This window comes from Pteronotus mesoamericanus, unplaced genomic scaffold, assembly GCF_021234165.1.
Source record: "Pteronotus mesoamericanus isolate MK-2021 breed Mesoamerican mustached bat unplaced genomic scaffold, CSHL_Meso_final contig_56, whole genome shotgun sequence".
Lineage (NCBI taxonomy): Eukaryota > Metazoa > Chordata > Mammalia > Chiroptera > Mormoopidae > Pteronotus > Pteronotus mesoamericanus.
The window spans coordinates 27203250-27228367 of record NW_026555201.1 but is presented as its reverse complement, the minus strand read 5'-3'; the positions used below and the strand labels follow the sequence as shown (position 1 = coordinate 27228367).

Sequence of the window (25118 nt, the reverse complement as noted above, 5' to 3'; positions counted from 1 at the left end):
TATAGTTATGGATGATAGAAGCACTTACATTAGTATCTTCTTGATCATGGAACTTCTAGTGTGAAAGCTAACTGGCCAGCCCTGGACTGAAATTCTTGATGCTCCCAGCACCTGGATGCCTCCTCAATCAAACATCATATACACAATACCACATTGTGTATTTTAAGGTAAATGAGAACATGATAGCAATAATCTAATTTAAGTATGTATTATTTATAAGTGACAAAGAAAATAAATATTTGAAAACCAATAGCTATGACAATGATCATTTTATTTTCATCTACTATCTCACCTTGGGTGCTGTCTTCAGAATGAGAAAGCTGTACCTGGGATTTGCCAGGGAGCCTCCGCAGCATGGAATGGCATCTCTGAATAAAAACGAAATAAAGCAAAAGAAGGTGGGTAAGGGTGGCTGGTGTACGTGGCTAATGATAACAATGTCTAGGAATTCTAAGTTTGGATCTCTACACTCTGGAAACAAACTCTTCCCTCAAGGTGTTCCCTTGAGATTAGGATGAAAACTAGTCAAGATTCCCATAACCTTTAAAGAGAGTAATAGTAAACAGTTTCTAGCTGAGGGAAAATACTGACAATGAGGTACATTGTTAACAAATGTCTTTTATCCAAACTTGATAAGTGGTCTGATGATGCTGAAGGGGATCCATTGTAAAATACATAAAAGTTGTATTACTCATGTTATTTGGGGATCTAAATTACACATATTCTAGTCTTCTATATTCTTGGAATGTAGAATATAGAAAAGCATATTCTCAGAATTTATATCATTTAGAAAATCAATTATACCTTTTGTTATTCTCTAGGAATTCTTCTTTGAATACCCTTAAAGTCATTGTCTTATTAATAACGAATCACTCTTTACTATAAACAAGGGTGGAATATTTACTCTTTAACCTTGATTCCTTGGATATAGTGCTTCTGGACTAGCTGGAAAGTGTTTCATAAATCAATTCTGGAAATGTGAGTTCTACCTCTTGTTCAGATTAGCCCTTCTGAGACTGCCGTTTCCTCATCCTTAGATTAATGGTGTGAAGTGCATATATCAAAATTCTCTTCTAGTTTTAAAACCTATGTGTTGTGAAATAACTGTTTCTGAAATCTCTAAGGATTAGGACCACATAAACAAAAATGTTTACATTAATTAAATGAAATAATACTTTTTATTAAAAATGATTTTGAGTCAAAATATACTTATTAAACTTTTAGTAGAAAAAAAACCGTGAAAACAAAGGTAACTTTTATCAAGCCCTACATGCATAATCTCTTTCTAGAATTTTCCCGTCATATTCCCACAGTTCATTTTATTCTTTTACTCAACACATTTTGAGCAATATATTCTCTCCACTGAGTGAAGGCTCATGTATTACAAATAATTTTCCATTTAATTGTAAACTTAATTAAGGTAGTAAGGAATGAATAATTATTTACTTCAAAGAGGAAGTGTTATTTGAACCAGGATTTGAATGATAAAAAGGAGGTTTCAGGCAGAAAATAAAGGAAAAGGTACTCTATGCTAAAGAATAATGTAAACACAGGAACAAAAGGGTCAAAGAGAAAAATGTGAAGTCCAACAGGACTAGTTGTAAGAAAGTGGCTATTACAACAGATGAGTCTAGAGAATTATAAGTATTGTAGCTAAATTGCAAGGAGTTTTGGATTTTGTTTTCTAGGTACCAAGAGTCAAAATACATTTAGGAATCAGTGGAGTGCTATGACTAGACTTTTATGTTACAGAAGCATTAGCAGTGATGTTGAAATGGACTGGAGTAAGAGAGGGCCATAGACAGGAGGACCGTTGGTGAAATGGCTAATGTAGTTTCAGTGAGATTCATGAGACTCTGAAGTAGGGCAGTGTTAATAGAAATAAATACATTTTAGAGGAAACTATTAATGTCATCTGGAGGTATTCAAATACTAAAGATTCGTAAAATGAGTCATTTATTGAATCCATAAAATGAGTTATTTCTGCAAAGTGAAGTTAATAGTGGTTTGTTTGTTTTTTTTACCCTCACTCAAGAACATTTTTTCATTTCTTTAAGAGACAGAGGAAAGCAGAGATAAGCGTCAATGTGAAAGAAAAGCATTGAATGGTTGCCGCCCATACGCACTCCAAGTGGGGATCGAACCCACAAACTTTTTGTGATGGGACAGCGCTCCAATCAACTGAGATGCACTCTGGGCTCAAATTAATAGTTTTAAATAAAACAGGAAATTTCCTCTCTAAGATCCACTGGATTTCTTCTCATTCAAGTTCCTCCTAGGTTGTTTAAGTACATTTATTTCTTTAGAATTTCTTAATAATTTCACAAGCCATTGGGTCATGACGGCTAATACCTTCTTGATTATTTGATAAACATGCAGTATAATGACATATCTGTATTATAATTATCTCCATAGAACACTAGTTGTGCTGGGGTTGTTTTTTTTTTTTTTTTTTTTGGCAATTAAATTCTCATATGTGGTCAATATTTATTTATAAAACTAATTAGAGCATTCTGACTTAATATTATTAACATTTCTAGAATTTCACAAAATAGTTTTAAAAATATCTCTGATGGGTATTATAAAGGCTCAACTTACTTCAGGAGCATAACTATTTATTGTTGAATTTTTACATTGGGATTGTGATTAATTTTTAGGTACAGTATAAATGCAAAAGAAGGCTAACAATAATTTAAGTATTTACTACCCATGGCAGTATTTGCTAACTTTATTCCATAATCTTAAAAAACTGAACTAAACAGACAGGTCTTACAGTATTCCCTGAATACTAGAAAATTTAGGTTATTCAAAGAAAACTGTGAACTGATGTCTTTTATTATTTTTAAAGATGATAACACCACACAACTATAGGATAAAAGAAGCTTCATATTTTTGTAGTCTGGTAACACCATAGGAAAGAGGTAATCTTTCCAGTTACCTTTAGCAGAGGAATCCACAGTGGATTCTGACTGGCATAGCTCATGTAATGTACCTGTCCCCCACCAGATGACTGGATGGATGGACCTGGGTCCTAACGTCACCCTTACAGTTGGGGATGACAGAACCTTGTGAATGACAAACACTCATGAAAGACATGGAACTGAGTGTGAATTCTACAAAGGAAAGTGGGGTGCTGCTAAAAGAGTAAGGATAGGAAAGGGTACTGCAATATAAAAGAGTCCCTACCATAGCCCGTATGCCTGTATTAGATCATGCTTTTTCCACTACTGATTTAGGGATCTTAAATAACCTTACCTTGTTGGTCTTCAGTTTTCCTATTTATAAAACACAAAAATTATCTCACTTACATGATTGTTATGAGAAGTTAGTGACACAGCATAAGCGAAGGTCCTAGCTCAATTCCTGACCCATGTCTGGCACCAGTAACCTAATAGGAAAATGTATCAGAGACTTACCATGTTCTGCTTACTGTACTAGACACTGAAGATAAAACAGTGAGTGAAAACAGTTATAGTCAGTGACTTTAATCAAGTTATCACACAAAGCAATGTCAAACTGTCGCTGTTTTTTAAGTACTACAAAAGAGGGGGAATTCATATTTATGTTTATAATAAGGAGTTGACTGAGGTTAGAGAAAGCCTGCCTGAGGAAGGGAATGTAGGGAATATTGAGTTGAGATCTCAAGAACGAGTAGATCTTTACTGGCCAAGAAGAGAGTGTTGAACACAGTAGCCTAAGCAGAGGCAGGAGGAAGGGTATATGTAAATGTTCTGAAATGGGAGGGAAATATGAGGAACAGAAAGGTCTTTGTTTCTAAAGGTGTTAACTCAGCACAGTATGAGTTGACTTTGGATAGGCATCGAGGGGCCAGAACCTGGAAACCTTGAACTCTTTGTTAAGGTATTTTCTTCTTTGTCCCAAGAGCCTTGGCAAGCTACCGGTTTTCAGCAGAGGAGTTAATGACCGAAAAGTGATTTTTCTCCTTCCCCTTTTCTACCTTCCCCAAAGATGGGAATGGGTGGCCTCCTTCTGGTCTGGCCAAGTCAGACAATATGGGCTTTAGTTTGGGGGGCCATTTTTTTTAAAGAAGGGTATTGAAACAGCATGTTTTCCTGACAGTGGGCAGCCACAAAGCAGTGAAGGAAAAAGTTATGTTTCATGGGTGCGAAACAAGACTTAGAAGATATATTTACCAAACTAAATCTGTTTCTTAACAACGTTAAAGCTTTTTTCTTAAAGCTATTTAACAATTAGATTGATCACAAACAGCATGGTGGACAAACTGGCATTGAAAGTTATAAAAGGAAAGACTAGATAATCATGGAGAGACTTTCCACTCTATCAAATGTTCAACTCTTTGCCCCTTTTAATTGAGGGCTACTATTTCTAAAAGAAAAAATTTCCCTTGTTTCCTACTGACTTGGAGCATAGCTACTCCTCTTGTTCACTTTTAAGTAGCTCCTGTTTTGTTTTCTTCCTAAGGAAGTAGATTCTGGCCCATGTCTCCTCTCAAAGGCCTACCTTAAAGAGAAATCTCAGTTTTTCTGCCCCACTTTTGACCTTCCCATGGGCTTGCCTACTAGCCTTGTTTTGCAACTCTTTCTAATCCCTTTGGTTTGGTTTTTTTCTTTTTTATGCTCTTGACCTGATTTCAAGTAACATGATCATATAGCAATTGCAATGCAACAGTATGAAAGAAACAACAGATACAGAGTTATGAATGAGAAAGTCAGTGAGGATATTAATGTAGCTGAAGCTAATGAACTATGGCGGTGGGAGGATGAGACAGAACTGAGAGGGAAAAGAAAGGAAGGACGGCGGAAGGGAGAAAAGAGAGTGAGAGTGCATGGTAGGAGATGAATATATTTAGTATTGAGATGAATTATTAATTTGAATGAAAAGAAATTAAGCAATTTCTGATAGGCCTACCTCCTGGTTTCTTTAAACCTCATCTAACTTACTAGGACATTCCATCCTATTAGTTTCATAGAATTAGTATGGATAGATCTATTATTTCCCAAGCTTCAGTAATTCTATCATCTTCATGATTTTTGTCATATACACCCTCCTTTCTTTTTCCTTTTTTAAAAATTAACTTATTAGAGTTACATTGGTTAATAAAATTATATGGGTTTCAGGTGTGCAGTTCTATAAACCATCATCTGCATATTGTATTGTGTGGTCACCAACCTAGGCCATGTCTCTTTCCATCACCATTTATCTCCCATTCACCCTCTCCTGTCTCTCCTCACCCTCTGGTAATGCGCGTACTGTTGTCAGTCTGTGAGGGTTTGGGGGTCTTTTTTTGGCTTAATCCCTTCACTGTTTTCAACCAACCCCTCTAACCTTACCATTGGATAGCTTTGAGTCTGTTTCTATTTTGTTTGTTAGTTTATGTTGTTCATTAGATTCTATATATAACTGAAATCATATGGTATTTGTCTTTCTCTGACTGGCTTATTTCACTTAGCATAATACTGTCCAGGTCCATCCATGCCATTGCAAAAGATAAAATTTCCTTCTTTCATAGCTGAGTAGTATTCCATTGTGTAAATGTACCATAGATTTTTTATCCTCTCATCTACTAATGGGCACTAGGGCTGCTTCCAACTTTTAACTATTGTAAGTAAAGCTGCAATGAACATAGGGGTGCTTATGTTCTTTTGAATTGGTGTTTTGGGTTTCTTCAGATAAATTCCAAGAAATGGAAATGCTGGGTCATAAGGCAGTTCCATTTTTAATTTTTTGAGGTAACTCCATACTGTTTTCCACAGTTGCTGCACCAATCTGCATTCCCACCAAAGATGCACAAAGGTTCCCTTTTCTCCACATCTTACTAGTGCATTTTTTTTGTTGATTTATTAATAATAGCCATTCCAACAGGTGTGAGGTGATACCTCATTGTGGTTTTAATTTGTATTTCTTTGATAATTAGTGATGTTGAGCATCTTTTCATGTCTCTTTGCCATCTGTATGTCTTCTCTGGATAAGTGTCTAGTCAGGTCCTTTGGCCATTTTTAAATTAAATTGTTTTCTTCCTCATGTTGAGTTTTGTAAGTTCTTTATAAGGTTTGTATATTAATCCCTTATCAGATGTACTGGCAAATATATCCTCCCATTCAGTAAGTTACCTTTTCATTTTGGTGATAGTTTGTGTCTTTTGCTGTGCAAAAACTTTTTAGTTTGATGTAGTCTCATTTGTTTATTTTTTTTCTTTTGTTTCCCTTGCCTGAGATAATATATCAGAAAAAAAATTGCCAAGAGAACTGTCCAAGGTTTACTACCTATATTTTCTTCTACAGTTTTTATGGGTTCAAGTCTAACATTTAAGTCTTTAATCTATTTTCAGTTTATTCTTGTGTATGGTGTAAGAAGGTGGTCTAGTTTCATTTTTTTTGTACATATCTGTCCAATTTTCCCAACACCACTTACTGAATAGACTGTCTTTATTGTATGTTCTTGCCTCCTTTGTCAAATATTAATTGATCAAAAAGGTGTGAGTTCATTTCTAGGCTCTCTATTCTTTTCCATTGATCAATATGTCTGTTTTTATGCAAGAACTATACTCTTCGAATTACTATGGCCTTCTAGTCTAGTTTGATATCAGGTAGTGTAATTCCTCCAACTTTGTTTTTTCACAAGATTTCTGTGGCTAATTGTGGTTTTTGTAGTTCCATATAAGTTTTTGGAATATTTGTTCTAGTTCTGTGAAATATACGCTATTGGTATCTTGATAGGGATTGCATTGAATCTACAGATTGCTTTGAGTAGTACTGACATTTTAATGATGTTAACTCTTCCTATTCATAAACAGGGCATATGCTTCCACTTATTTGTATTTTCTTCAATTTCTTTCTTCAGTGTCTTATATACTGAATTCAAGTCTTCTACATCATTGGTTAAATTTGTTCCTACGTATTTTATTATGTTTGAAGTAATTTATATGCTACATACATTTATTGATTTATGGATATTGTACCAACCTTGCATCCCCAGAATAAACCCCATCTCTTCATGGTGTGTGATATTTTTAATATATTGATGGATCCAGTCTGTTAATGTTTTGTTGAGAATTTTAGCATCTATGTTCATCAGAGATATTGGCCTATAGTTTTCTTTCGATGTAATGTCTATATTTACTTTTGGAATTAGAATAATGCTGACTGTGTAAAATGAGCTTTGGCGTTTTCCCTCCTCTTGAATTATTTTGTTGTAGTTAGAGGAGAATAGGCATTAGTTCTTCTTTGAATGTCTAGTAAAATTCTCCTGTGAAGCCATCCGTTGCAGGACTTTTGATTGTTAAGAGTTTTTTATTGCTACTTCAGTTTTGCTAGTTGTAATCAGCTTATTCAGATTGTTTAATTCTTCCTGATTGAGTTTTAGATGATTATATATTTGTAGGAATTTATCAGTTTTGTCCAGATTGTCCAATTTGTTGGCATATAGATGTTTGTAATATTTTTTTATAATCCTTTGTATATTTGTAGAGTCAGTTGTTTCTTCTCTTTCATTTCTGATTTTATTTATTTGGGCCCACCCTCTTTTTTTCTTGAAGAGTTTGGTTAAAAGTTTGTTTATTTTTTCAAAGAACCAGCTCTTGGTATCATTGATCTTTTGCATACTTTTTAGACTATTTTGTTTAGACTCTGTTTTGTTTAGACTCTATCTTTGTTTTTTCCTTCCTTCTATTTACTTTGGGCTTTGTTCGTTGTTCTTTTTCAAGTTCCTTTGGGTGTTAAAGTTTGATTTTTTATTTAAACTTTTTCTTATTTCTTGAGGTAGGCTTGCAATGCTATGAATTTCCCTCTCAGGACTTGTTTTGCTGTTTTTGCATAGATTTGGGTTTTTTTTGTTCCCATTTTCATTTGTTTCAAGATGTGTTTTGATTTCTTTCTTGATCTCACTTTTGACTCATTCATTGTTTAGTAACATGTTATTAGCCGCCATGTTGTGAGTTTTTCATCTTGTGATTCATTTTTAGTTTTATACCATTACGGCCAGAGAAGATGCTTGATATGATTTAAATCTTCTTAAATGTATTGAGATTGTTTTGTGTTATACCATGTGGTCTATGCTAGGAAATGTTCCAAGTGCACCTGAAGATATCCATTAAATCCATCTGATCTAGTGTGCCATTTAATGCTGCTGCTTTCTTGTTGATTTTTTGTGTGGAAGTTCTACCCATTGATGTCAATTGTGTGTTAAAGCCCCTACTATAACTGCATGAGTGTCAATCGCTCCCTTTATGTCGATCAATATTGGTTTTATATATTTAAGTGCTCCCATGTTGGGTACATAAATGTTTACTAGGGTTATATGCTCTTTTTAATATGTTCCCTTTATCATTATGTCATGCCCTTCTGTTTCTCTTACTATTTAGCCTTTGTTTTAAAGTCTACTTAATTAAATATAAGTATTGCTACTTCAGTATTTTTTTATTTCCATTTGCATGAAATACCATTTTCTATCCCTTTGCTTTTATTCTGTGTGTATTTTTCCTCTGATGGGTCTCTTAAAGACAGTATATATGTTGATCTTGTTTTCTTAATCATTCAGCTACCCTATACCCTTTGATCGGTACATTTAAGTATTTGCATATCAAGTAATTATTGGTAGTTATGTATTTATTGTCATTTTATTCTTTATAACTATGTCTCTTCTCCTCCTCCTCATTCTCCTCCTCCTTCTCCCTCTTCTCCTTCTCCCTCTTCTTTCTTCTCCTTCTTATTCTTCTCCTTCTCCTCCTCCTCCCCCTGCCCGCTCCTCCTCCTCTTCCTTCTTTCTTTCTTCTCATACTTCTTCTTTTGGTTCTTCCTCTTTGTTGTTGCTGTTGCTACTGTCCTCCTCCTTCTCCTCCTTCTTCCTTATTCTTTATTCTTTTCTCCTCCTTCTTTTTCACCCTCTAACACTTCTTGTAACATTGGTTTGGTGGTAACAAACTCTTTCAGCTTTTCTTTGTCTGGAAAGCTTTATTTTTTTCTTTAAATTGATTTATTTATGTTTTTCTCTCTTCTTTTCTCTATTTTTTATTGTTTATTTTATTACAGTTTTCCCAATATTTCCCTGTTGCCCCCCTCCACCCAGCCCACCCCTCTTACCCACAGATAATCTCTTCTCCATTGTCCATGTCCATGAGTCATTCATACATGTTCTTTGACTAATCCCTTCACTTTCCTTCTACCATCTCCCCTCTCCTTTCCCCTCCTACAGCTATCAGTCTGTTCCATGTTTCCATGTATCTGTTTCTAAATTTCTCTTTAGCTTATTATGTTTATTAGATTCCAGTTGTAAATGAGGTCATATGGTATTTGTCTTTCACTCACTGGCTTATTTCACTTAGCATAATAGTCTCCAATTCCATTCATGCTGTCACAAAAGGTAGAACTTCCTTCTTTTTCTTTTTCTTTTTGCTACATAGTATTCCATTGTGTAAATGTACCAGAAACTTTTTAATTTAATGCAGTCTCATTGGTTTATTTTTTTTCTTTACTTCCCTTGCCCTAGGAGATATACCAGCAAAAATATTGCTGCATGAGATATCTGAAATTTTACTGCCTATGTTTTCTGCTAGGACTTTTATGATATCACGACTTACATTTAAGTCTTTTATCCTTTTTGAGTTCATTCTGGTGTACGGTGTGAGTTGGAAGTCTAGTTTCATTTTTTTGCATGTACCAGTCCAGTCCTCCTAGTACCAGGTATTGAAGAGACTCTTTTTACTCCATCGTATGCTCATGGCCTCTTTGTCGAATGTTAACTGACTATAGAGATGTGGGCTTATTTCTGGGCTCTCTATTCTATTCCACTGATCTGTGTGTCTGTTTTAATGCCAGTACCAGACTGTTTTGATTACAGTGACTTTGTAGTATAGTTTAAAACCATTTACTGTGATCCTTCTAACTTTGTTCTTCTTTCTCAGGATTGCTGAGGCTATTTGGGGTCTTTTTTGGTTCCATATAAATTTTTGAAATATTTCTTCTAGATCTGTGAAATATGCCATTGGTATTTTAATAGGGATTGCATTGAATCTATAGATTGCTTCAGGTATTGTGGACATTTTAGTGATTCTTCTAAAGTAAATCTTTAGTGATTTAGTTATTTCTTCCAGTCCATAAGCACAGTACATGTTTACATTTATTTGTATCTTCCTTAATTTCTCTCTTCAGTGTTCTTTAGTTTTCTGAGTACCAGTCTTTTACCTCCTTGGTTAAGTTTATTCCTAAGTACTTTAATTTCCTTGTTGCCATAGTAAATGGGATGTTTTTCATAGCTTCTCTTTTTTTTTCTTTTTTGCCATAGTAAAATTAAATTTTATTTTATTTTATTTTTATATATGTTTTATTGATTTTTCTATTACAGTTGTCCCATTTTTTCCTCCCCTTTCTTCCTCACTGCCCTGCACCTCCCACTTCCCACAGCATTCCCCCAGCTTAGTTTATACCCATGAGTGATAGATATATATTCTTTGGCTTCTCCATTTCCTATACTATTCTTAACCTTCTCCTGCCTATTTTGTACCTACTATTTATGCTTCTTCTTCCTGGTATCTTTTCCCCCATTCTTCATCCTCCCCCCGATCTCCATTTCTGTGATTCTGTTCCTGTTTTAGTTATTTGCTTAGTTTGTTTTTGTTTTTGCTTTTTTTTAGGTTCAGTTGTTGATAGCTGTGAGTTTGTTGTCATTTTACTGTTCATAGTTTTTTATCTTCTTTTGCTAAGCCCTTATAACACTTCATATAATAAGGGCTTGGTGATGATGAACTCCTGTAACTTTACCTAATCTGGGAAGCACTTTATATGTCCTTCCATTCTAAATGATAGCTTTGCTGGATAGAGCAATCTTGAATGCAGGTCCTTGCCTTTCATGACTTTGAATACTTGTTTCCAGCCCCTTCTTGCCTATAAGATTTCTCTTGAGAAAATAGCTGACAGTCTTATGGGAATTCCTTTGAAGGTAACTGCCTCTTTTTCTCTTGCTGCTTTTAAGATTTTCTCCTTATCTCTAATCTTGGGTAACTTAATTATGATGTGCCTTGGTGTGTGCTTCCTTGGGTCCAACTTCTTTGGGACTCTTTGAGCTTCCTGGATCTCCTAGAAATCTATTTCCTTGGCCAGATTGGGGAAGTTCTCCTTCATTATTTTGTCAAATAAGTTTTCAATATCTTGCTCTTCCTCTTCTTCTTCTGGCACTCCTGTGATCTGGCTGTTGGAACACTTAAAGTTGTCCCAGAGGTTCCTAAGCCTCTCCTCATTTTTTTGAATTCTTGTTTCTTCATTCTATTCTGGTTGAATGTTTATCTCTTCTTTCTGCTCCCAATCATTGATTTGAGTCCTGGTTTCCTTCCCTTCACTGTTGGTTCCCTGTATATTTTTCTTTATTTCACTTTGCATAGACTTCACTTTTTCCTCCATTTTGCAACCATACTCAACCATTTCTGTGAGCATCCTGATTACCAGTGTTTTGAACTGCGCATCTGATAGGTTGGCTATCTCTTCATTGCTTAGTTTTTGGAGTTTTGATTTGTTTTTTTAATTTGTGCTATATTTCTTAGTCGTGGTATGCCTATTATGTTGGAGGGAGCAGAGCCTTAGATATTCACCAGGGCGGCACAATCCAGGTCACTGAGTTGTGATGCTGTGTGTGGTGGAGGGGTCTGAGAAGGAACAATGCAATTTGCTCAGCTCTTGGTTGGCTTTCAGTCACTTCTCTCCTACCCACAAACAAATTGGGCCTTTCTGGTGCTGATTCCCCACTGGGTTGTTTGTGTACATTTTAGGACCCTATGAGTCTCTCCAGTGAACTCTCCTGTGATGCTGGGAGTTTCTCCTACTGCCACAACCCCCACAGGTTTTTATAGCCAGTGATTTTGAGGCTTTCTTTTCCCATGCTGGAACCCTGGTTTGTGTGGTATGTCTTGTTCCACAGCTATCCCTCTGGTTTATCCACATGCAGATGTGAGACCGCTTGGTCCCCCGGCTGCCACCTTGCGGCGTGTCCTCTCTGCCCCCACTGCCCATCTCTGCCCCACCTGCTGGTCTGGATGAATATTTCTTTTTTAACTCCTTGGTTGTCAGACTTCCATAGAGTTAGATTTTCTGGCAGATCTGATTATTTATTGTTTTTAAATTTGTTGTCCTTGTCTTGGTTATATGAGGAGGCAAAGTGTACCTGCCTATGCCCCCATCTTAGCTGGAAGCCCTTTTCTTAGTTTCTCTTTCTGATAATTCATTGTTGGTGTACAAGATTGCCATCAACTTCTGAATATTGACTTTGTATCCCCCCACTTGGCCAAATTCACTTATTAGTTAGAATAGTTTTTTGGTGGAGACTATAGGGTTTCCTATGCACACTATCATGTTATATGCAAATAATGACAGTTTTACTTCCTCCTTTCCAATGTGGATGCTTTTTATTTATATTTCTTGTCTAATTGTTATGTCTAGAACTTCCAGCACTATGCTGAATAAGAGTGGTAAAAGAGTACAACCTTGTCTTGTTCCTGACCTTAAGGAAAAAGCTTTTAATTTTTGGCTGTCTAGTATGATGTTGGCTGTAGGTTTCTCAGGTACACCTTCATTATGTTGAGGTGTGCTCCCCCTATTCCCATATTGCTGAGTGTTTTTATTATAAATAGGTGCTAGATTTTATCAAATGCTTTTTCAGCATCTATTGATATGATCATGTGATTTTTGTCTTTTAGTATTTCTTCAAATTTAAATGATAGTTGTGTTTGGTAAAGTAACTTTGACTGTAGGTCCTTGCTTTTCATCACTTTAAATATTTCATATCAGTCTCTTCTGGTCTGAAGTGTTGCTGTTGTGAAATCAGGTAACAGTCTAAAGGAAGCTCCCTTATAAGTAATTAACTCTCTTTCTCTTGCTTGTTTCAAGATTCTCTCCTTGTCTTTTACCTTTGCCATTTTAATTATGATGTGCCTTGGCATGGGCCCCTTTGGGTTTATCTTGTTTGGGACTCCCTGTCTTTCCTGGACTTTTGTTCTTTTCAGTCATTATTTCTTCAACTAGGTTCTTGAATCTTTTTTTCTTTTTCCTTCTGGTATACCTATGATGTGTATATTGTTATACTTCATGTTATTCCCCAAGGTCCCTTAAACTATCTTCATTTCTTTTAATTTAATTTTATTTTTTGCTATTCTGATTGGATGTTTTCTTCTACGTTTTCTTCCAACCCTCTGTTTATTCTTTCCAGTCTACTTTTTGTTTCAAACACTGTATTATTCACTTCTGACTAGTTCCTTTTTTATGGTTTATATGTACTTTTTTATATTTATTATCACATTGGTTAAATTCTCATTGATTTCCTCCATTCTTCCCCTAAGTTTCTTTACCATCTTATAACCATTGTTTTGAATTCTGTATCAGATAAATTGCTTGCCTCCACTTCATTTACCTTTTTTTTTTTTTTTTTTTTTTTTTTTTTTTTGAGATTTCTCCTGTTCTTTCATTTGGGACACATTTCTTTGTCTTCCCATTTTGGCTGTTTCTTTCTGTTTGTTTCTATGTGTTATGTAGATCTGCTATGACTCCCAGTCTTGGAAAGGTGGCCTTATATAGTAGGTGTCTCGTGATATCCTGTGACACAGTCTTCTTGATCACCTGCACTGGGTGGTCCAGGGATGTCCCGTGTGTGGGTAATGTTGTCCATTCTTTTGTAATTGAGACTTGATGCTATTGACCTATTTGTGTGTGGGGGTCAACACTCAGGCTGGCTGACTATGAGGATCAATCCTACTACAGTGTATGAGGTGCTGTGCAGGTGCTGATTACTCAGGGTACAATTTATCTCAGCATGTTCTGCTGCCTGCTGAGATCTCCGTTTGGATATGCCATTTGTGAAGCTAATTGGATCCTGCTCCCATGTTAACCACTGGGTGTGCTGGTTCTGGGGCCTCTTGGGAAGGATTGTGGTGTAAGTCAATGTCAGACACTGCCTGTGACTGACCCTGAGCAATCTGTTTGGAGCTACAAAGTGATCCACAGCTTGTGGCTGCCTATGATGGGAATGATCAAACTGTATACCAAAGCATTGTTTTTCCAGTACTGGACCTAAGAAAAAGACCTAGGAACCTCAAAGTTCACCTCTGACTACCTCCATTTGCCAGCTGCCTATTAAGCTCAGTCACTGAATAGCTTCTGGCAGTATTTGAGTTGCATGCAATAGGTTCTCAGTGAGTTACCAGGTGGGGGTGAGAGGTGTTTCCAGATCTATACAGTTCACTATTGATGCTAGTGCTGGCTATATCGGGGCTACACAGCAAATATCCTAGGGTATATCAAGTCTATGCTCACACTCCTTTGCGGTGGGATGGGGTCTCAGGGAGTCATCAGAGTGAGGCCAGTAGAGAGTTTTAGGACCTAAGACATCAAGATTTAGCTGTGCGTAGGGAAGACTCTGTGCCCTTTGGGCATATGAAGAAAAAATTTCCTATCTTAGAGCCACACAAGTCAGTCTGTCCCAGATTCTGCCAGGAGCCTGATCTCAGCAGGCTGGGGCCATTGGGATTTGAGAGAGGGTGCAGGGCTATTTGGGTTCAGGGGAAGTTGGGGGGTGTGGCCATCCTTCAAAGCCATACAACTCAAACTCTCCTGGATTCTGCCCAGACAACAGCAGAGTAGAGCCACCAAGCGTCAAGAAGATGGGACTGCTGGGAGCTTAGAGGTTAGGGAAAGTAAATGTACCATGAGGGGGAGGCACCAGTCAGGATCATAAGAAAGTGGGTGGAATGGCCCTTGTCTCCGAGCCACAAGATTCAGTCACTGAGACCCCTTTAGTCTTCCAAGACCCCAACCCAGGCTGCCAACTCTTTAGCAGGGCAGAAACTCCACAAGGTAGGTTGATGTGCAGTTCAGTGGGTGAGGGAATGGCTGATGGTACATGGAGGGGCTTGCTTCATCCAAGAAGAACGGAGTTTGCTATGTGGAAGAGTGACTTAGCACAGGGGGTTTCAGCTGTTGTCTCTTCAGTTCTCTCCCCAGAGTCACAAACTCCAGTTTCTCCTCCCAGAACTGCATTCTGCTTTGTCATCCTTATGCTAGAGCCTAAGGTGAGTGGCTGAATGAGATTTTGATCATTGGCCCTTTAAGAGTGCTTGAGCTTCTAGCAGACTCCTTTCTTTCCCTGGCAGAGAGAAACCCTGCTGTTTTTCACAGCCAGATGTTATATGGGTGCCTCTTCCAAGTACTGGTTCTCTGGGCTGGAGAACGCAACATGGCCTTGAGATCCCACACTTAACGCAGGAGCTCCCTACACCCTCCCAACTGAGATACCATTTTTGAACCTCAGCTGCCACCTGCAGTTCCTACCAGTCTTGATGTGGCTTCTTCTGTAATTCCTTCTTCTGTAATTGTCTTCAGCTAGCATTCAGTTGGTTATTCAGGTTGATTGCTCTAAATTATAATTGTAATTCCAATTTGGTCCTGGGAAGAGGTGGGTATAGCTTCCACCTACTCTGCTGTTATATTTGATTCATACATCTTCTTTTGGTACTGGTTATTTCTTTAATGTTATACATTAAACTGATTTTAAATTGACCCTTCAAATTTTTTCTAAGAATCTAGTTGGAATCATCTGTTTGATGTGACATACATGTATTATATATTATACAGTATACATTTCAAAATATACATATACATTTTAATTTATATTCATTTGATAAAATAAAAAAAATGTTCATCTGTGTACCACCTAAAGTCATCTTGGGAACCTTTATAATTATGCATGCCACACTGCTAAACCTTTGATTTAAGGCAAGATTATAGAGTCTGCAATACAATCTGAAATATAACCAATCTTCCTCAAACTCTTTTCCTTTTCTATTAGACCATATGATACATTTCAGGAGTGTAGCTCCTTTGTGCATAATATATATTCAACTGTTGGGAAACTCTGGCAGAGCCAAATTACTCCTAAAGGCTGGTTGTGTTAGCTTTCCAATAGTCATATTTGCTTTTGTTTTCAGATTTCTTTCTACCTCTGCTTAAAATGGTCTCAAGTACTGTTTTGATTAAAAGTAAAAGCAATTATTTAATACTTTAAGCTTTTCTTCTAGTCCTTCTTTAAACATATATTTTTGTAACTATGGAGGTAGTCTTCCAGCTATGAGCTCCAGAGCCACTCTGAGTGAAGCCCTCGATCACGGATGCACAGTGACACACCTAGTCCACATTTTCACTCTATGTTCCCCTCAAACTTATTTACTATTGAGTGTGGTAGACAGAATAATGACCCTCCAAATATGTCAACATCCTAATCCCTGGAAGCTGTGAATGTGTTATGTTACTTGGCAAATGGGAATTAAGATCACAGATGGAATTAATATTGCTGAGTAGCTGACTAAAATAGGGAGATTATCCTGTATTATCCAGATGGGCTCAATGTAATACAAGGGCTTAGAAGTAAAAGAGAGAGGCTGAAGGGAGGGTCAAAATGGTTTGATGTGAGTAGAGCTGAACTCACCATTACTGACTTTGACAATGAAGGAGGCTATGAGCCAAAGAAGTAGACAGCTTCTAGAAGCCAGAAAGACAATAAAAGGAATTTTCTACTAGGGCTTCTATAAGGAATGTAGCCCTGCCCATATGTAGCCCAGTGAGATGCATCTTGGACTTCTAGCCTCCGAACTGTAAGATAATAAACTAACGTATTAAGCCATTAAGTTTATGGTTATTTGTTACAGCACCAATAGAAGACGAACAGTGAGCCTCACATTTTGCCTAGTTTCTTGTTCTCTCATAGTCATAAGTTTGGCTCATTCATTTTTTTCAGTTGACTGATTAAGAGAGACAGAGAGAGAGAGAGGGAGAGACAGAAAAGAGAAAGACAGAGAAACTTTGATTTGTTGTTCCACTTGTGCATGCATTCATTGGTTGATTCCTTTATGTGCCCTGAGCAGAGATGGAACCTGAAACCTTGGTGTATCTGGAGGATGCTCTAACCAGCTGAGCTACCTGACCAGGGCCTGGCTTATTCATTTTTAACAAAGTCACACTCAACTGATTAAGGCAAACGGAGTGCTCTCCATCTCAGGAGCACACCTTCCCCTTTCCCACCCCCTTTTCCTTCCCCCAGATCTACAGGAGAAATGGACTTAGAGAACAAGTTACAGAGGGAAAAAAATGGGCCTTCGGAGTTTAGAAGAGAGAAGGGTAAAAGTTACATACCTCAGGGGAAGAAGAGGGGGATGGAAAAAGCAATGGTGTGCTCCCAGAGAGGAGACTTTGCTGGGTCTGCCATCCTAAGGGCTTTTAAGAGCGGGGATATTAGGGGAGGTCCCAGGGGAGGATTTCAATAGAATATTCATGAACTTTCCAGGTATGTCCTTCCAGGGTCATTGGTTCTCGAATGATTGGTCAGTACCAGGGCAAGGGGTTCATCAGTCAATGCAGTTGGTCCTGAGGTCAGTCCTGGTATCTATGTCACTTGCTAAATTTTGCTGCTTTTTGTTGCTTATCCTAGAGGCCCGGACCTAAAACATAACTGGGGCCTAGACATATCTGATAAGGGCCAGAACCTCATTGTCCTCGGGGCTTAATGCTTAAGGCGATTCTCTGGCTCCCTGGTCCGTTCCCCTCTACGGGGATCTAACCTGTGTGACAAGCAACATGCCAGAGGAAGAAAGGGTCAGAGGAGGGTCCCAACCACATGGCGAGTGGTTGGAAAGGTCAGAGGGTCTAAACAGTCTGACCAGCAATATGCTAAGTGAGAAAAGTTTACCCTGGGGGTGAGCTCCTTGGTTTTCCAGTTTTATCCTTGCTAAGCACCTGAGGCCGTCCCCTTGGTGACCTTCTATACCTGGCCCGTCCTCCTTGCTTTGCTCCTGTCTAACTGCCAACCACACTTCTACTTATGTGACTTTTCTAAACAAATTTGTGCTTGTATTTGGGGAGAGAGGAAGGGCAAACTTGGAATCCTGCTTTCGTATTAAAATACCTAAGTCCTAAATTTACACATCATTTTTGTTCAAAAGGTTATTGATGTTAATAGCTAGTTAAAATTTTCTTTTAAAAAATAATAAAAATGCTTATTTAATGGTCTCCATTTAAAAGAAAAATATAAAAGGGTTTTGAAGAATCAATAACAGGTTTGTTTTAAGAATTTTTTAAAGGCTGTATAGCAGGGTGCTAGATTCAAAATAAGCTTGGTCATTTACTACCTGTGGTTTGGGAAAACTGACCTCTCTAAACCTATAAAATGGAATAAAGATGATAGGATCTATACAATAAGTTTGGGGAAAAGATTTAATGAGATAACCTATGTGAAGCACTTAGCAAGGCGCCTAGTATGTAATTAAATGCATCACATTATGATGCCCGCTATTTTTATTGTTACATTATCTTTCCGATTTCAAAATCTTCCCTAACAAAAAGTACAGCTTTCAAAACACTTGCTGTGTGGGGGCCTGCACAGTTAATAATCTCTCACTTCTTTTTCAATCTTAATTTCTACAGAAGCAGCAGTGAAGCCTTCGGAAAAGAACATCTCCCTTGGCAATACTTAACTTGAGTCAACAATTCCTTTAATTATTAAGTGTTCATTCACAGAAGTAATGGTTTAAAAAAAATAAAGGGGTAAGACCATGCTCATTAAGCCCCTTAAAAAATTCTCTAAAGCGAATGGGGTGAATTATATGCTATGCGCCTAGTGGACTCCTCTCCCGAACCACCTCTGCATAAAAGAGGGAGCTCCGCGCCTTTTCCAACGTGGAAGGTATTTTGTTCGGGCGGTGCCAGGTAAGCCTCTGAAAAGCTGAGAGGCCAAGCTGGGACTCGCCGCGTCCGCAACGCCTGCAGCGGTTGCAGGTTGTTAAGCTTTGCCCTCGGTGCCCCTGAGCCCTGTGCCCATCCAGGGCCCCCAGGCGAGAGTACGTGCTTGGCCTGATATGTCCAACTTCTGGTGCCTTCATGGTGCTCTGACCCCCCTCTCAAGTCTCCCCCCTGAGCCGTGGCCCGGACTCGCTTCCCCGGGGCTCCGGAAGGGAAGGAGGCGTGTCCGGAGCAGACGGGAGGGAACGGTATAAAAGTGCTGGCGGCGCGCTGGCCGGAGTTTCATTCGCCGCTTCGCGCCGGACGGGGAGCGCCAGGGGAAGCACGGGCCGCGGAAAGGGCGCTGCGCTCGGGCTGCCCAATGCGTGGACTATCTGCAGCCGCTGCTCATGCAATATGCTGGAGCTCCAGAACAGCTAAACGGAGTCGCCACACTGCTGCCTGGGCTGGATCACAGCACTGCCTTTCCTTATGAAGAAGACACAAGTGAGTAGGGCGCGCTCGGGAGCTAGCCAGCTCTCCAAGAAAATCGCGCCCGGAGGCCAGCGCGTCCCGGCACGGGATACCTGGGCGTGCTGGTCTGTGCCCACCCGACCAGCCAAGAAGGTGCGGGGGCGGCAGGCGTAGCGTGCGAGCCCGAGCCACCCGGCCGGGTGAGCCAGAGAGAGGAGTGGGAGTGATAAGAGGGAGCTTGCGCCAAGTTTGCAGCCGCAGCCGTTAAGTTTGGAGCTGTCAGTAGAGAACGGCAGTTCCTGTACGGAGGAAGGATCTGCTCTTTGATCGGAGAGTTTGTTATCACGGAAAGGCATGTCTTTGCATGGGAGACATTTTCCCTTGGATTCCGGGAGATTACAAAACAGCTCCCGTACGTCACGCTCGCTCGCTTGCCTGCTCTGGCACCCAGATTTCTGTGCAGCCCCCAGGTGGCCGCGGGGCTCGTGGGGACGCCGGTGCCTCCGCGGGAGCAAAGCCAACCCCGAGTTCCTTAGCAGCAGCGCTCCAAGGGGCAGAGAACCTGCTCAGCCCCCGGGGAAGCTTGGCCTCCTGCAGCATTTGCCGGTTTTGCAGCTCTGGGGGAGGTCTCCAGAGAGCTTTAGACAGGGTAATACCTTCACATTGCACCCACCTTTTTCCAGTACAGAAGAGAAAGTTTCTTTCATTTTCTTTCTTTCTTTCTGTCTTTTTTTTTTTTGAATAGGCCCCTCTAATGATAGTTATTGATGTAATTCTCAGTGTTGCTAAATGGTTCCTTGTACACTTAAACGCTGGGTAAAGCACCGCCCAGGGTTAGAATTAGATTCCCCCCTCCCCCTTAAAGAAGATACGTGGCTTGTCATTTAGAAAGGGCTCCCATGGTACTCCTCTCCACAGTTCTTTGCACCACTGCAGTTACTTCTCACTTCTCCTTGGAATTGTGTGTATCTGCGCGGGTTGGGTAAGGCTGCCCTTTCATCCCCCAGAGGTTCTGTCGGAGATTGCAATTCCTGAAATGAGTCGAAGGGGTAGAAGTGTTGGGGGCAAAAGGGAAATTGGGGATTTATACAAATGGTCAGTTTAGAATGAAGACATAAATGTGCGGAAAGTGCTGTATTAAATGACCCGCTTTGTATTTAAAATAGACGTCTAGGCTTGGGAAATGGACACATTCAGAAGGAATAAGGAAGAATTAAGCCCAATGCACCGGTGTAGCAAAGGGCAGGGGGAAGGGATATTGCCTGGCAGAAGGGTTTGTGTGGTTTCTAGGGGAGCAGCCTGAGAGGAGAGAAAGACAGTGCACATTCCTCTCTTGAAAGCAGGTTGGATTATAGGCAGGGCATTAAAGGCCACACTTGGGAGCAAGTGTACTGTTGAAAGGCAAGTGCAAAAGACTGGGAACGGAAAGAGAAGTTTCAATGTAATTACTTCATTTATACAAGCGTTCTGCTTTGCAGGAATAATAAGCTAGGGCACAGAACCAATTCCGTATTATAGAGTAGCATCTGCTTACATGAATGGTAGTGGTGAGATCTGGGTGAGAACTCTCTATCTACTAGTTCAGGGAAAAAAAGCCTAACCCTTCCTATTTAAACAAGAGCACTGGAGACAGATCAGGTTAATGACCAACACTCCAAAGAGGGGATGACTACTATCTTGTCACTTTGAGAGTCAATAGGATTGATGATCCTTGCACCCTTGCTTTTCAAAACAAATGTGAGCTCTGTAATCTCCTTTCGCACTTTGATTATACGGCTGTGTAAATCTGATTACATGGAATAATTCCATTGAACACTAGAAAGAGGTCAGCCTAGCTTGAAATGCTATGGCCTCAGTGACTTAGTGCTGCTGACCAGGGACATTTGAGACAGCTAAGTATTTTAGAAATGTGACCTGCTCGGACCAAGTTAAAGTGCAAGCCCTTTGGGGGATCTTGCTGATGTTAAAGGACTTGCAGGCAAGGGAGGGCAGTGCCCTTGTTGAATGAAGCCATTCATTGCCTGGGATCTAATGACCTTCAGGGTTTCCTTTAAGGATACTTCTAACAATTCTACATTCGTGCCGCTGAAAAGGGGACCCTAGAAATAGCATGAAATCAATAAAATAATCTGGAAATGGGGAGGGGGAATGAGATCCTCATTCATATTGCTATATTTTCTAATCCAAAAGTTACAAGAAATTTTCCACACACCTCTATATGAACGGAGAGTAGCACAAGGAAATCAGGTACTAAGAAGATGAATTGTTCAACAGAATCTAATCTTATCCTTGCCAGAGAGGAATATCTATTAAATCAATAGTTTAAATGGTCATTTATAAAGGTGGCCTCAATAGGAGAGTTCTATTTTAAGGCAAACCGTTTTGTGCTCTCCTACTACCCAAGACATAAAATTAGAATTTAATAATAGTAATAATAATAGTAAACTTTAATTTAATTACATGGCTTTCTAAGAATCACGGGTACACCAAACATTCTGATCTTTCAGTCAAGCTAAGTAAGTGTGAAAATTCCATCAACAACTAATTGGGGTTCAATAAATGATTCTTTCATTTATTTAGCAAGTGTGATGAACTTTAGCATTAAGAAAATAATTACATGAACAATAGCTATGAGGAGCAATTGTAACAATAAACTTAACCACAAGTGTTCAGAAATGAAAGCATTTTGCATTTTTCAGATTTCTGATCACATTTTATTCACTTTGTGTGATTTTACAGTTTTAAGGGAATTGTGGCTTAGATTCAGAAAGAACATCTATTTCAATCACTATTTCAACGTAATACTCTGATATACTAATATATTAAATAACAATTGGACAGAATATTTTTAAGACCATTTTAAAAAGTGCAATCAATTTAATAGGCTTGGCACCATATTTATGGATGTATTTACATTTTAGTTTTGAGATGATTTATGAGAGTTTTCATTACTGCTGTCGGTTTTAAAAATATTAAGAAAAATTCACCTTGCAAACAGTGTAGAAAAGACCATTTTAGGTATGCATTAGTTCTCAAAGAAGCAAATAGAATGCTTGTTAGCTTTTGTTGTTTCAAGAAAATATATCTCTTTTGTCTGTATTAACTTTGTCATCTGGGTGATAATGCAAGGTTGTAGGGAAAAAAACCCACACTTATGAAAAGAGCATTTTTTTCCACCTTATCCTTAAAATCACTTAATTCGGAATGTGTGCTTTGAATAATTCTATTTTGTCTAGCTTTTAATTGATACATTCTTCCAAGATTTTAAAACTCTCAAGTGCTAAGTCAATTACATTTAACATAAAACAAAGAAAATAACCATATGGAAATCTGAAGGCTTGAGCCAAACCAATTAAAATTGCTAAATTTTATTTATGTCTAACTGCTGATTTGAACATAGCAAATTGAGTCACATTTGTTCTCTAATGGTAGGTGATTGAAATGTCTCCATCACCAGAAATAACATTGAAAAAAAATCCTGCCCAAATGGCTACGCTGACTATTGGAGGTTTTATGCATATTCCGCTCCTTGTGCCCTTCCCTATTCGTGTCTAAAGAGCATCTCAGATGTAGTGGGAAGATCCTAGGCTCTAGATTTTAGAGAGTGATTCTAATTCTCTTTTAACCGCTGAGACAAATGACCTTAGACAAAAGGTTAAACTTCTTGGGAATTCCACTTTGTAATCTGTACAGTGGTTATAAAATAGTAATAAAGAGTTTTCTCACATGGCGGTTATAAGGATTAAACATGATTTTATATATGTCTTTATCCCGGCACAGTGGCTTACTGCAGTTATGCTCTGAACTTATTGTTTTTGAGAATAGAATTGCCTGCTGGCTAACTGACAACCCAAACAAAAACTGGCTATTGCAGGTAGATGATGTTTAACCAGCAAAGCACAGAGACCAAGGTTTCATAAATCTGAATCAGTACATTCAGTGCCACTCATTATAGGCTGATACCTGTTTATAGCCTAAATTAATACACATCAGACTAGGAATGTATTTTTAAAAAGGCTATGCGTGGCATGAGGGCTGTTAAATTCTTTAGAGTTTTTCTTTAAAAGTGAAAATGAATGAGAGCATTAGAATTGAAAATAGAAATAGAGAATGGAAATATTATCACCACCTCTGATTCACTTCCATACTGCTGCACTCTTGCTTTCTATTTTCCCCTTATATGATGCTGAGGGTTTATTTTCTTTTAGGCCAGATACTTAGCTTCCTATCCCTGGTGTTCTTGCACTTGCTCTTCTGAGTGAGGCCGTGCATTCATTTCTGCAGGGTGTCTTTATTGTCTTTCCCAGGCAACAAGCAGTGACATTTTTTTATGCATTATGCAACTTTGAGAGGTTTTTTTTTTCTTTTCTCGATTACTTTAATGTTCCCTTTTGTAAATTAGGGTAAGGAACTAGGATGTCAATCTCTTAGGAGTGATCTTTTATCTTTTTTTCCTTAGTACATGAATGAGCAGCTACAGGGGACTGTTTTTGGGTGTGTCACCTGTGTAGTCAGAACAATTTATGAAATGAACTGAAGCAACACCAGGATGCTTTTATAACATGTGCTGTTTTCAAGGTTATTTTGTATAGCCTTTGTCTCATAGAAACCATTGATTATATCCTTACTGACTTATAGATCTAGCAAAATGTTTTTGCCTTTTTAAAAAAATTATGGGCACAGGAAAAACTGTTTTACAGGGGCTGGGAGTTTGAGAGAATTGTTATTATCATATCTCTACCTATTTCCTCCGTCCAGAAAAAACAAACAAACAAAACAAAAAAAACCCTACAGAAGTGATGGAGGGGTGTTTTTCTTGTAATTAGGCCTCATGGTTCTTTTTTTAAGATCTCAGTGTGTCATCTAAAGGAAGACTGTTCTTTATATTACTCCCTTTGTCCTTCGGCTACATTTTACTATTTTTCTAGGCTACCACATTGACTTGGATATGTTTATGACTTTGGGAAGGGATTTGAATCTCTCCAAACCTCAGTTTCCTCAACTGTAAAATGAGAAAGGAGGACTAGGTGATTTCTAAGTGTCTTCAAGTTCTAAAATTTTCTATTTCGAACGTACTAGTAAAATAGAGGTTTGAACCACGTGGCATTCAAGCTTTCTTTTGTTTTGAAATATATGTAGCCACCATTTAATGTGAATACAAATGATAACCATTGTTTTATGATTATGAACCAGCCAATGGAGAGAAAGAAGGGGATTTAAATTTAGACTGTTCTCCTTTTAGCCATTTCACCTGCTACTTGATAATTCTAACAAAAATGATATTTACACTTTCCTATTTCAGCAATATCCATTGTTGAAGAAGATCTTTGCTTTCTTTCTTCTGATCTTTAAATTATCTAAGTGAGAAAGGGTCACAAAGTAAAGTCAGACAGCCAGGGGAGATAGGCTAACAAAAGGTAATGAATGCCTCCCTGTGTTTGCTTGTCTTTTCTACTCCTGCAATCTCCAGTATCTGTGCGCATATTGCAGAAATGGAGAGCATCTGATCATGTAGTAGACAGAGCATTAGTGGGGAGAATCAGAGGAATGAATGGGTCCTGCGCTTGAGTCTTGCTCCAGTGGCAGCAGCCACTAAGTCTTGGGCAAGTCACTGAGTTTTAGTAGTATCCTGGCTCATACCCTAGCGTTAATTCTCAGAAGACAGTGAAGAGGAGGGGTCTGCAGCAGAAAACACAGGGTGGAAAAGGAGGGAGCAGCCCTTTTCTGCTTCAGGGAGAGACGGTTCCAGAGGAAGACACTTTGCTGAGGATTTTTGCAGGTTCAATACCTTCTCAAGAACACCTCTCACCTACCTCCTTTCCTTAGAACTGACATCAGCCGAAAGTTGGGGCAAGTCCACTCATCAGCAGCAGGTTTTCTTTAGCAGCCAGAAACCACAAACAGCCCTTATCTCATTGTTGA

The 25118-nt window shown here is 38.6% G+C and overlaps 1 protein-coding gene and 1 pseudogene across 2 annotated transcripts in view; one reads left to right on the top strand and one right to left on the bottom strand.

Annotated features, from left to right (window-relative positions):
- Nucleotides 1–18459, bottom strand: part of LOC129075744 (40S ribosomal protein SA-like) — a 28439-nt pseudogene extending 9980 nt beyond the window's left edge.
- Nucleotides 18460–19027: 568 nt separating this feature from the next.
- The window catches only part of KITLG (KIT ligand), a 91408-nt gene continuing 85317 nt past the window's right edge, over nt 19028–25118 (top strand). For both annotated transcript variants that reach the window (XM_054580179.1, XM_054580178.1), the window contains exon 1: nt 19028–19229. In XM_054580179.1, coding sequence (XP_054436154.1) covers nt 19215–19229 — 15 coding nt within the window. In that variant the 5' untranslated portion in view covers nt 19028–19214. The remainder of the gene's footprint in view (nt 19230–25118) is intronic.